At 40.7% G+C, this 13674-nt stretch overlaps 1 protein-coding gene across 1 annotated transcript in view; it reads right to left on the bottom strand.

Annotated features, from left to right (window-relative positions):
- LOC115356591 (connector enhancer of kinase suppressor of ras 3-like) overlaps positions 1–13674 on the bottom strand; it is a 67533-nt gene that overhangs the window by 43529 nt on the left and 10330 nt on the right. Inside the window, exon 2 of the mRNA XM_030047808.1 lies at positions 4222–4385. Within this exon, the coding sequence (XP_029903668.1) occupies positions 4222–4385 (164 nt within the window). The remainder of the gene's footprint in view (positions 1–4221; positions 4386–13674) is intronic.

Raw genomic sequence — 13674 nt, 5'->3', positions numbered from 1 at the left:
AAACTCTTTGTCCGCTGCATTCCTGACTCCATTTAGCGTTTGCTTCATTGTTTGGACTCATGTCAGAGCCCACGCTGCAAAAAATAACCACCTGAACACATCAACTATCCAGAAACTGCAGAAATCTCTGAGCCAAAGACACACAAACATCTCCATAACCGTACTTGGCAGGTGTGTTGCCGAGGACCCTCCGCGGTGATGTGGCGAGAGAATTTATGGTTCCGTTTTTTATTGGTATTCTTAACATCGTGTTGATGGACGGTGAAAGGCGGAGTGAGAAAAAAACAAAAGCAGAAGGCAAAACAAGACTGGACGACATCTTCTCTTGGTGCATAGAGTTATGATATACCTCGGAGGAAAGGTTTTATAGTGCCGTCGTGTTCTCGCCACATGTCGACGAGCCTTTCCTCCATCTCAGCTGTCCAGCAGCTTGTTGCGTTTCTTTTCTTTCTCTTCTTGTAGACTCATCTCTCTCACTGGCTGCTGTGGACCCGCTTGGAAAGCAGAGACGTAATCATACAGATTTTAAAGCCTAAATATCAAACATGTTGGAAAATTATCGGGGTGGAGCCATTCAGTCTACGAGCAGTCGGGAGGTGTCCAACTGGATCTCTAAACCCCTCAGATTATCAGATAATCTGGGTCAAACATCGGTGCCGACCAAGGTCCCAGACCAGATTCCCCCTCCAGATTGCTGAGGGGGGTGAACAGGCCCAAAACTCCTGTCGTCTGAGCCCGGCTTAAGCGTGATTTAAACCAGGACTGTGCATTATGATGATGTATATCGTGGGACAAGAGAAAAACATCTACTGATAGAGATATTCCGGTATCATTTCTAGCGTTGTCATCGCCATAAGCCGCTTTAGGTCAGTATTTTACGTCACTGAGGCGGAGCTCCTAGTTGTCTTGAATGCACGATTTCTTCACGTGGGCTCAGATAACTAACAGACGTGGAAGAGCATGACACAGAACAAAACTGTGGACGGGACAGGATGAGGAAGCTGAACCTAAAAAATGGGGGTGCTTCTGCCTTTTGGATGTGATTTGAGGCAGAGACGATGAGACAGACGATTAGAGCTGCATGGAAGGCAAGCAGACCTCAGTTCTGCTAGGCTGCAGACTGTCCTGTTGCTTTGCAGCGCTCTCCCTGCAGCAGCACGTCTGTCCTCTGGTCAGCTGTCTCTCTGGATAAAAGCTCAGTTTACTGCGGTCAGTCCACACCAAGCCCTTTTATTCCAGCCCTGCGTCTTCCCATTCACACCCAATGTTTGTCAACGGTTACAGTAGCTGTGTCGGGGCCAGGCTCCATTTAAAACGCTGCTGGATCCCATTCAGACGCCTCACACAATAAAAACCCAGCGCTGATTATAAATCCTCCTTTTCACTGGGACACACACACACACAGAGAGAGCCTGGAAACTAAATAACAACGGCTTTTGTCTTGTATTCAAACCTCTAGTGCTTTTTAACACAGTCGGCTGCAGTAAAATCTGCCTGTTTCACGCTCGGCTGATTTGTTTTAACATGCAGGTATTCTTGTAAAACAATTTTGTTTGGTTTGAAGGAATTTCACTCATTTTTTGTTTTGGCCCATTCTAACACAGTTACTCAAGTGAAATAACTCAATGCATCTTTTTAATTAAATTCAAAGACAGCTGTTTTCCAGCATTTCAAGTAAATTTTGTGGGTTTGAAGTTATTGCTCCTCTTTCAGTTTCAAGCAGCCATGTGAGATAATTCAAAGTGTATAAATCCTGGAAACTTATTTCTAAAAGATGTCTGATGCTTTTAAAGATGTTTTTGTTGTTTGTTGTTGTTGTTGTTTTGGAGGAATTTCGCTCGTTTTATGTTCTCCAGTCCAATCGTCTTAAACCACACATTTCTTGAGTCTGAGAGCAGTTTTTAAATGTTTGTGAAAATCTGTTTCTCTCTTCTTCACCTCCCAAAACCTTTACAGGAACACTGTTTTTTTTTTTTGTTTTTTTTTTTTACAGTGTGGAAGCACTAAATATGTACTGCCTCTGCTTTGCCAGATCTGATAAAGATTTAACAGAGTGCATTTTATTTACATCAGCACATTCTCTGGCATGTGAGTCTTAATATAAACCATTGCTGCAATGCCACGTGATGTGATGGAAATGGAAACATGACAAGGTTCCTCAAATTCAATGAATAAACAAACCTGCTGACGTGGAGAGATTGTTTCAGTTTACAATGCATTTTCATTTGCTGTGAATTTTTTTTTTTTTTTTTTTTTGGAAAGAAGTGAATCTTGAAATAAAGCAGAAGCGGCGGTGACGAGGTAAAGAGCTGTTTTTTATGCTGATTTTACTTCTACCTAATTCTGTCGCGGTCGGTGTACTTCATCCCCATACAGGTTTAACTGAATGATGTGCACATTTAACCACATGAAAACAAACAAAACAAACAAATATGAAGGAGAAATCAAAGCTGAAAGAAGAGGGAAAGTGAAAGAGAACAGGGGCTTGATATAAAATTTCCAGGACTTTACACAACAAAGTCAGAAACATCCAGTCTGTTTCCCTCTTCAGTTCGTCTGAAAACCACCTGATGCACAAATGTGTGAAAACCATTTACATTAACCTGTCAAGTGACATGCCAGGGTGTTTGTAAAAACACCTCAGTGTTTCCATGACTTTCCCTGACATGGAAAACACCTCTCAATCTGCCCTGACACACAGGGATATTCCATGACCAACAGACAGAGAGAGAGAGAGACAGAAGGGGAGACAGATAATGAAGCAGAGAGATTCATGGGAACAGAGACAGACTGATAAAAACAACAACAGAGACGAAGAGTGACAGAGCAACAGGAAGTAAAAATGAGACAGACGGGCAAAAAGAGACCAACAGGAGAAGACCGTGAGAGAGACAGAAATGAAACCGATGAGGAGAAACCAAAGGCACAGGAAGACCAAAAGACGAAAAAAAAAAGACAGAGACAGAGAGAGACAACGACAAAAAGACAAGCAGAAAGAAAAAGAAAACATCTCTTATTTTGGCCTCTGGTGTTAATCTTGTTATAGTTTTGTTGCATAATCGCTTCCGCAGGACAGGAAAATTCTTAACCATGCCAATAAAGTTTTCTCAATTTAATTGAGCCGAACTGAGAGTGAGACAGGCAGACAGACAGACAGCTGAGTTTACATTCCTCTCTAATCTCTTGTTCCTGTTCATCCAAATGGTCAGTCAGTCACACCCTGCCTCGCCTGCTTCAACACTCAGAAAAACCAAAAAATAAATAAAACACAGACAAGACTGAACCTACTGTCAGCAGGACAACCAAACACACACACACACACAGATTTAAAAAACTGGACTTATCTGAACCACTTCGGCTAAACAAGTTTGATGTTAACGCTTTAAAAAGAGATCCAGTGGGATGAGAACTGCATTTCTCAGTTTCATGATCAAATTTATCAAATGGCTTGTTAGTGCAAAGTTCCCAAAATTATCCAATTTTATACTGAAATAAAAAAACGATCAAGTGATTGGCTCAGCGGGCAAAGCTGAAGCACCTGATCGAAGCAGACAGGAACACAGGTTTAAAGGGATAGTTCACTCATAATGCATCACTTCTGTGCTCACTGTGCACTGCCTTCAGTCCCTGATGAATAAAGTTTTACTGGAAAACCTTCAAGGTACACATGGCGTACGTAATTAAATGATTTTACAAACCGGCCAGAAAGCTCACACTCGTCAAGCTATATAATCCAAGTCTCTGGTATCTGGTCGAAAGCTCAGGACTTACCAAACATAGAAGAAGTATTGATTTGCAAGGCTCCTACAGCTTACAGCAAGTGAGATTTAAGACTTTTTAAAGCCACTTGGAATAAAATTGATGACCAATTTTACAATTTCAAAAATGGAAGAAAACAACACTTCAAATACTAGAGTTATGCAGAACTGGGAAACACCTGGCGTTTGTTGGCAGGTTGACTTGGCAGTTTTGTGTTTCTCACTCTGCCTTTATTCTCATTGTACCAAATTTGAAAAACCTCTTGCACAAAACACACCATGCCTTGTATAAATTGCCTGGTACCGGTTTAAGTCATGCCAATTTTCACTGAATTTGTATTTCTCTGTGTTATCGAGGGTGCAGAGATAGCGAGCTAGCAACAGTGGCCCCGCTGCTGTGAGCGTTTCTCAGTTCTGCGTTTAGTTTTCCTGGTGAGGTGAGTGGACGGGGCGTCGGACTGACCAGAGCGCACAGCAGGTCGACGGCCTCCTGCACGAGCTCCTGGTGTCCGAGCCGCGTCACGCCCAGCGCCAGCAGCTCCTGGTGGGTCAAACTGAGCAGCCTCTGTCCATCAACCTGCTGCTGCTGGAAGGACGACACGTACTGCTGCAGGCTGTCGTCCAGACCTGACACACACACACACACACACATACACACACACACACACAGAGGTTACCGTTAACATTATTACCTTATTATTAGTAACTGCAATAGCACTAGTAGTATAAAATAATAATTTGCATTTTATCTATCAGTATAGACTGCTACATTTTCTTCTGGCAAGAATTTTTCTCAATTTTTTATTCCACTATACTCTGATATACTGTTCTTTTCTTCTCTTTCTTTTACATACAATATAGTGTTCTTCATTCTTAACTGTTAAATGCAATCGTTTCTTTGCCATTTATTGAATTTTGTTGCTACTAAACAGGATATTTAAGGGGAAATCAGAGTTTAAGGGGTTAATGTCGTCGTTGATTACTAACCAAGTGCTGTCAATATACTGCACTGTACTGGATGTCAAAAGAGCTCATTCAAATGAATTAAATTAGACTCAATTGAATGAGAAAAATAGACAGAGAGAGAGACAAAGAGAGCGAGTTTCAGTGGGAGTCAGCTCTGTTTTGATTCCATCCAAACTCTTGACAGTAAACAGTTTTTCCCTGCTGATCCGTCACAGCGGCTCCCTGTGACCCGTACAGAGGTCAGAGGGAGCGTCCCGTGCACACACAGCCTCGCTGGTTCGAAACCCAGACAGCCCGACTTCCCACAGAGAGGCTACTCATATACCGCTGGTTGTGAAAGATAACCACAAATAACCACAAAGCAGTGACATTTTCAGGAATGAATAAAAGAGCTGTTACTTTGCTCCTCAATGCTGGGATTTGACATGTACGGGTTTTCTGAAAACTGATACTGATATTTCTGCATTTTAGCTGCCAAGAGCCGTTAGTGTCTGCAGAATTGAAAATGACAGAAACTGACAACATATTCCCCATCTGACTTTTCTTTTTCCCAGGGTGAAAAGCCTCTGAAACACTTTAGATCATGTCAGGACACTAAAACTCTCCACTGAAACCAGGACAATGAAGAGAAAAGTGTTAATAAAACTCCAATCTCTTAACAGCCACAAGAGCACAATGTGCTGCCTCATCTCAGGTTCAATTCCCTGTGAATCTCTAGTGACAAAACACTGGATCCCCACCAGCTCCAGCTCCCAAGCCCGACCCTGACCTTTGACCTGTGACCTCAGAGAAGGCAGCAGGGGACAAGATGAAAGACATTCCTGTCACTAGATCAAAAGAGCATCATGTAAAAAGCAGTTATGAGCCAGCTAATAATCCATGACACATGTGTGTTTCCGTCAGCAACAGCAGACATGTTCACCCAACACAGAGAAAAGGATGCACTCTGCTTGGAAATCTACTTAAATTCATTTTCACACTCATGATGGGGAGACCGTAGCAGTGCATTGATGCATTAATTATAAATCCTGCTGATTCGACTGCATCATTCTGCTAAAAGAAGCAGAATTAATCACCTCTGACTTCCAATTGTGGCTTTCAAATTGAACTGAACTGATTAAAAAAAAAAAAAAAAAAATCATTGTAAAACTGAATCGCCAACTGGTGAAATGTGAATCGAAGATCCACGCCTCTGATGTTTAAATGTACTGTTTTAATAATTATAAGTGTTTTTTGCTAGTACCCAAAATATCTTTTCATATCAGAGTCCAGAGCGCAAAATCACTTCAACTGGGGGTCAAAGGCTTAGTGACAGCCAACTTTAAGGTCCAGAATATAAAAAAACATTTGAAACCACAGATCTAGTCTTTACTGGAACTCATATGCAGGCAGAAACACCAAATCCTGATCACATTTATACTCTAATTTGTGCATTTCTTGATGCTGCAGCCTGTATTTTATATGCCACTGCACTTTCACAAACTGCATTTTGCACTTTTTTTTTCTATAAACAACCCTTTGATCTCCATTTAGACTCCTTAGCCAAGTCTCTGTTGTACTTGTTTTTCAGTGTTTTGATTGTTTAGCTTGGGTTTCTTTTAGTGTTTTTAAACCATTTTTAGGTCTTTCTGCTTTTTTAAATTGTTGGATAGAAGCCACATTTCCCCATGGGACAAACAGATCTGAACCTAACAGTGCCATTTGGGGGTTTGATTCCCACTGGAGCCTCCCAAACTAAATATACATGCTGCTTTAAGAGGCTTTGGGTAAAAGCGTCCACCAAATGGCAGATGTTGAGCATTCGGCACCCAAGCGGATCAGCAACTGGCCCCCAAATGCCTGAGCTGGTGTGAACGCTGGAGAAGAAAGCAACTGCCACCACATGGGGTCATTAAAGTGTCCCGGGACAGCGCTGGCTCCTGTTTGGCTGTGGAGCGGTGCTCTGCTGGCTGACAGATGGTCGAAACTGAGAGGAGAAGACTCTACTAAGTGACTGGTAATGAGCTCCCTGACACCTCTGTGTTAGCACCCAGCAACACATCAGAGTGTCAAGGTTTAAATACAAGCAACATGTCAGAAATACATCGACTGCTTTGATTAACAAACCATTATTCATCCATTAAAACATGGGGTTTGCCTGTTGTCTTTTCATGTGTTTACTGTTTGCCTTGCTTTTATTATTTGTTCTGTAAACACCTTTGAGCTCCACATAACATTTATTATGATTATCTAAAGTTACATCGATGACAGTAATTTGATGTTAAATCTCAGGATTTTTCCAAGAGTCAAAGCTGCTTTCATGACCTCATCATTTACTTCTTTCCTGATCCACTAGGTGATGAATCTGTAAATCAAGTTAGGGAACACATTCTGCTATATTCCTGGAAAGTGATCCATACTCCCGACAGTACATTCAAGAAACTCCTTGACTAGAATACACCTCTCACACTTCCATGATAGCCCAGGACAATTCTCTGACTGGTGGGAACCCTGATTTTGAAGGAACACCTCTCCCTCAGTTGTGTTTAGGAGTTGGAGGGAGGCTGGCTGGCTGTTTGTGGTAAGTAGGAATGTTTTAGTGACAGCCTGGATCACATTACTGACACCTGAGGAGGCTGATAATCTCTGAACAGCATGAGGAGGGGGCTAAATGTCACGCCACGGCCAAATCACCTGCTAATGACAGCATGGCACCCTCAGCCAAGACAACTTCCACCTTAACAAGCACTTCCACCTCCAATTCAGCCTTAAAATCTGATTTTTCCTTTGACAAAAAATAAGAAATCTCCCAGTTGGGTGAGATAATGTTGCTAATCAACTTTTTTCAAGATTTTGCTTGAGCCAAATTGGATTATCTTACTGTCTCTTTTAGAAAATCTCACAATATCCAAAACTGCATTGTAACTACCTGGAATTACATCACTCCACTGTCAGATTTTTTTTTTAACTTGTTATGATTTGTCACAATTTGTTAGCTGGTGTTAAGTGTGGCTTGTTGATATTTTTATCTGCTGTACAAAAGATTTATTATTTCTACAAGAATAACCTAAAAAATAAGGTTTATTAAATTAAACTCAATTAATATAACACAAAAAAGCCAGTGTCTTTGTCAATCCAGCACTCTTGACCTCCAGAGTTGGATCCACTGGTCCCTCGTGAGAAACACAATGTCATTAATTTAATTCTCAGTGAAAACATTTTTCTCATTCCACATTATAAATTCCCACATCGCTGCCCTGTGCCAAGTTTGGCCCTCGGCCCGACCCGAGAAGAGGCTTCAAACATCTGGCAGGCGGAGGGGAGCGAGGGGGGAAACACCAGGGTGAAATACTGCTGAGCATTCCTGCGTTTTTGGCTTCGGAAACGCTTCTCAAGCAGCACGCCTAATGAAACACAGCAAACACTGGCTGGTACACTGCAAGAAGTACAGCAAGCACTGGATGGTACACTGCAAAAAATACACCCTACATGGGCAGAAAATACCCATAATTTTTAACCTTGGCTGGGATGAAGAGAAAATTAAAAACCTTTCCCTGCTGCATCTGATTTAGTTCTTCCTACTTTTACTTTCTAATGTAGTGTTTTCTACCTATCATCTTTATATTATTTTATAATATTTTAAAATGTTATTGACTTTCCATATTAATAATTATTAGTGCTGTATTAATAATTCTGATGTGATTTCTCTTGAAACAAGCAAGATCATTATGACTCTGATCAAGTTCTTGCAGGTCAGAAGAATTCTCTTTAAAACATAGCAGGATAAATACTTCAGAATAATTTTATGTGATCCAAGAAAACCGCTGAAACAAGATTTTTTTTGTTGCACTGGACACAAAAAACAGAATGTCCATTCAGGTTTGGACTCACATGAAATATTCAGGACTGAGCTGCTGTTGCTAGGGTTCACCTTTCCAAGCAGGTGGAGGTGAAGCTGAGGACAGACCCTGATGCTACTCACAGATGAGCTGCTTCATTACGAATGACATTTACAGAGGCTCAAAGTCTCATGTAACTCTGCAGCCTGTAAAGTTAGCATTTCTGCTATTTAGTGTGTATATTAGTAGGATTTGATGACCTTAACCCTAACCCTAACCGTTTGCATCATAATTTTCATTTTTACCAAAACAGCTACTAAAATGATGGTTTTTGCAGGGGTCAGTAACAAGCATCTGGAAAATACAATTTGTAGGCCAGGACATCTCTTTAACACCATAATACTTTACTTAAAAGAATGTTTTGTCACATTTTTTTTAACCTTCATTTGAAAACCTGCAGCTCCTGTGATTTGGATATTGCACTTGGCCTTACTGCAATTTGGATAATATTTTGTCTAATTGTTCAGTCTTGTATTTTGTGAAGTCAAAATAAACACTGTAATGTGCCTTACTATTATCTGAAACTAAAAAAGTTTAGTCCAGTGGTTACAATCTGCCACTACACTAAACTTTACTCGAGGCAGATGGCCGCCCACCCAGAGCCCAGTAAAAGGGAACTTTGAGATAACTTTTGTTATGATTTGACACAATACTAATAAAACTGAATTGTACTGTATCATTATTAAAACAGTTTTTAGTGCTAGAAAATCTACTTGAATCATAACTTAGATTCAATGACAGATGTGACAGATTGGACACTTTTACAAATGTATAACTGTTGGTCAAAAGCACCACAGCTGCACAAAAATCACTGAGGAAACACTGTATGAACTGTTTAATGCAATGTTTTGAAAATCTTAATGTTCATGTACACCAAAGTCAAAAGACTGAGCCCTGGCAACAAAAAAATGTGTATGAAGCATGTATAAAAAGCATTTTTTGATATTTGATATTTGTGGTAACCAGAAGAAAAGCAAGAAACTGAAGGTGGTGCTAATGGATGTATTTTAATCTCCGGAAAATAACGTAGTAGGATCTGTTCCACTCAGCTCTGATTTTTGGCATTTTTCCAAAAGCCATTCCATGTTTTCCACAGGGGGTTTGGGCTCCACGACAAACGGCGAAGATGCTGATCTGCAGCGTACAAAATAATAACTCTGCTGCACTGAAATTAAGAGATTATCTTTCAACTGATTTGTTCATCAACTGCATCTTTCCAGCACGTTTGTGTTTTACCACAAACCTCAGTCTAATCAGCTCTGAGGTTACCACCACACACTCAGAGACCATTAACATTACAGTACATTTCACATGAGAAAACGCTTTTATCTGGATTCAGCTCCTTTGTTCTCTGTAGAGCACTTAGTGATTGTTTGCTCAATGTGTGATATAAATAAATCTGACTTGACTTGATCACACACAGAGAGAGAGGAAAAGTCCATAACTAATCTAAGACGAAACCCACTGACATTGTGCCTCAAAAATCTTTCTTCTTTTTAACTTACAAGCTGAAAATCTGACAGCAAGGCGAGGTAGTTCCACTTGGTCAAAAAAACCTGGTACAGAAAACTGACAGTATTTTGAGGTGAAGCAGATCACTGTCTGTTCCAAGATAAAGCCACATGAAACCAACTGACTGCATTAAAACCAATGATTAAGTTTCTGGTTTTATGGTCACCTGTCTGAACAAAACTACGATTTTAAGGCTCATCTCGATTCACTACAGTAGCTTAAAGTGATAGTTTGGGTTCTTACCCATATAGTGGTGCTTTCTCCACCATACAAGTGTAACAGATCCTCCAAGTTTGACCCGTCAGCTCTTTCCCTGTGGTGAGAACAAGCGCACCACCTGAGCTTCTTCTACAAAATACATGAAGTGGATCTGGACCAGCAAACAACACCATTTTCAGCTATTTGTTGTTTGTTGAAGATTTTTGCGTGCTTACAGGTGATGATACAGAAACAAACACATTGTTATGCATCCTTTAAAAAAAAAAAGTCAGCTGAAAATGGTGATGTTTGTTGGTCCAGACCCACTTCATTCATTTTGGAGAAGAGCAGTCCAGGTGAAGCACTGTTTCTCGCCACAGGGAAAGAGCTGATGGGTCGGACTTGGAGGATCTGTTACACTCATGAGGAGGAGAAAACACCGCTTTGTGGGTATTTGTTGAGATGGAACATTTTTTGCAGCGCAGTGCAGAAGCTCAGCTCTTCACAGTTTACTTTAGTCACACATGTAAGAGAAGTTCATTTCTCGTCTGGTCTCCTTCCAGCGCTGTGTTTGCCGACAGCTCTGGCCCTCTGCCCTGCTGCCACTCAGCTGGCAGTGGGAACCTCTCTGCACCTCAGGCCAGGAAACACACAGCACCTCACAGTTCACCTCAAAACACACCAGACATTTCCACTAGACTTTCTGAACAGGACTCTGACTGGTGCCTGTTTAGCCTGACAAATATCTGCTGAGTAGATAAATCTACCAGCCACAGATGAAGTTTACTGGCATTTGGCTGGTGGGTTATGTCAAAAACTTAAAATAATCTTTCTTTAAACACTGTTGCTCCTTCAAATTTGTTTATTACAGCCAACATTATGACCCATTTGGTGTTTATTAGCTATTTGACTTTGATGTGAAACCTAATCAACAGGTATTGGTGCTGTCAGTATTGGTGCAATATTATTTTTACTTTGGCTGATTGTGGAATTGGTACTTTGTGACCTTTTTTTCTAGTATGTCACTTGATACAACTGGAAAATTAACAGACTGAAACTAAAGTGGGCTTTTGTTTAGAAAAACTTAATTATCTTAATACAGGCCTGTCTGAAAAACTAAGCCTATTTTATATCCACATTTCTACTGCAATTATTCCAAATATTCATAAGGATACTGGGAAAACACTGGATATCAGTTTCAGGAAAAAAAAAAAAAAACATCACATATTGCTGCATCCCTGCAATCAAAGAGGTTATGGGTGCTGAAAAAAACAGCAGGACATGCAGAAACTCAAACGTCACCAACTGGAAATCAAAACAAAAGATTCCAGTGTCAGATAAAATGTCAGAAGTGACGTTAACAGTGAAACTCTGAACTTATCTTTCTATAATGAACGTTTCTTTGCTGATATGATTATCAAAGTATTTATGAAGAGTAAGGTATTTATGAGGACGGCTGGCAGAGGCAGGTAGTCTTTCTGGGCTCCGGTCGAACATGTGAGGCAGTAAAAACTGTCAAAGCCGCAGGTGAAACTCCAGACGCTCCAAGAGTCCAGTTAATCATTTGTCAGATAGATCAAAACAAACAAGACGCTCTGCCACGTTTTCCACAGATTTTCACCTCAGACACACATCCTCAAAACGCAGGAGCCCGCTTCATTTCAGCCCCAAAATTAAAAGTTTTTAATTAAAGCAACGTCGTCAAACTGACAAAAAAAATAATAATAATTTGGATTTTTATTTTACTTACTTATATACCTACTTATTTCGCGACTAATTTCTCTATATTGCATTTTTTATTATTTCTGCTTTCTCAGTAAGATTTTTCTTTTTTGTAGTTTGTCCATCGAGTAATCTAATCTAATATTTGTCTTTTTAAAACTGGTGAAAAAAGCTTCAATATCGGATTAAAGAACAAGATGTGGAGTTTTATGTCGTAATTCCCCACGCTCAGCGCTACATCAAACGCCTGTTGATCACACACACACACACACACACACGCACACACACACACACAGGCACGTGTTGTGTTGTTGAAGCAGGCAGGCTGAATGAGCACCAAACACTGCCAACAAAGAGAGGAGTGACCCCACCTCCCCACCTCTGACAGGACGAGGGTGGAGAACCCAAAGGAAGAGTGGCAAAGGAGCAGCGAGACTATTCATAGCTTCACTGGGCCTCTGTCACTCCCTACAATATCTCACACACACACACACACACACACACACAGAGACCCTGGCCATTCATCCTACTGGTACAAGAGGGGAGGGGAGTGATCACACTTTCTGCTAAACAAACACTATTGAAGAGGAAAAAGGATTTCCTTGAGCGCTCTGTGAATCTGTTCTCGCACGACAAACCGGGCATTCTGGGAACTCGCGCTGTCATCCGACAGAACCGACTGAGCCCATTTCAGCCAGCACAAACGTTTCCATGTCCCGGACCCCCCAGCTGACTCTCAGTAATCCTGAATCACTGTCACACTGTCATTTTAGTACATCAAGTAATGCTTATGCTGAAACTACCAGTGTAACAACTACAGGTAGCAGTACTATTACTACTGATGCTAACATTGCAATGAACAAAACTACATGATCAGAGCTATATGATCAACATGGATCGCATGTACTTCAGTTTCATATGATGTCATGACATTTACATTTTGGTGCACTGTTCAGTCAGTGTCAAATGTGTTTTAATTAACTGAATTAAATAGTTTTGATATCTTGCACATTTCTTTAGTCTACAGCCTTTTACAGCAGTTTTGGTTAACAATGTCACAAAGTGGCAGGAAAAACCAATGAACTATCAGCTATCCTGCCGCTCCAACTGCTACTGATAATAAAAAATAATAAACATGACAGAAACTGCTGGACTGTGACCTTGAATGCCAGAATTGCTGGTACTTTAAGTTCAGTTTCTTACAACATTGAGGTTGTTGTGGTGCATTTGCTTCTCATGGGAAACAGCACGACTGATGCTTGCTGGAGAAATGTTACAGCTCTCCGTTAGGAGCCATTAACGAGGCCTAATGGTGAATCATGGTGGTAATACTGACTAATGGAGGTTGTTTCCCACAGCTCCCACTGTCTGGCCTCAAACCAACTTCCCATCTGACTCACACTACACTATAGGTCACGTCACTGCTGGTTTTCACAAGAAATTCAATCATCATAGGGACAGTAATAACGAATTATGTCACGGATGTAGGTCCTGCATATCGTGTAAAGCTTTGACGGTAAAACATAAGAACACAATACCAGTTTATCTTGTATAAAAGAAAATTCTAAAAATCACCATGGCAGCAGTTTTGCAATTAAAATTGAGACAGTTAAGTTTAATTCATACAAATGCTGATTTTA

This window comes from Myripristis murdjan, chromosome 24 (assembly GCF_902150065.1).
Source record: "Myripristis murdjan chromosome 24, fMyrMur1.1, whole genome shotgun sequence".
NCBI lineage: Eukaryota > Metazoa > Chordata > Actinopteri > Holocentriformes > Holocentridae > Myripristis > Myripristis murdjan.
Note: the sequence above shows the minus strand (reverse complement) of the source record. Positions and strands in the feature narration are given on the sequence as shown.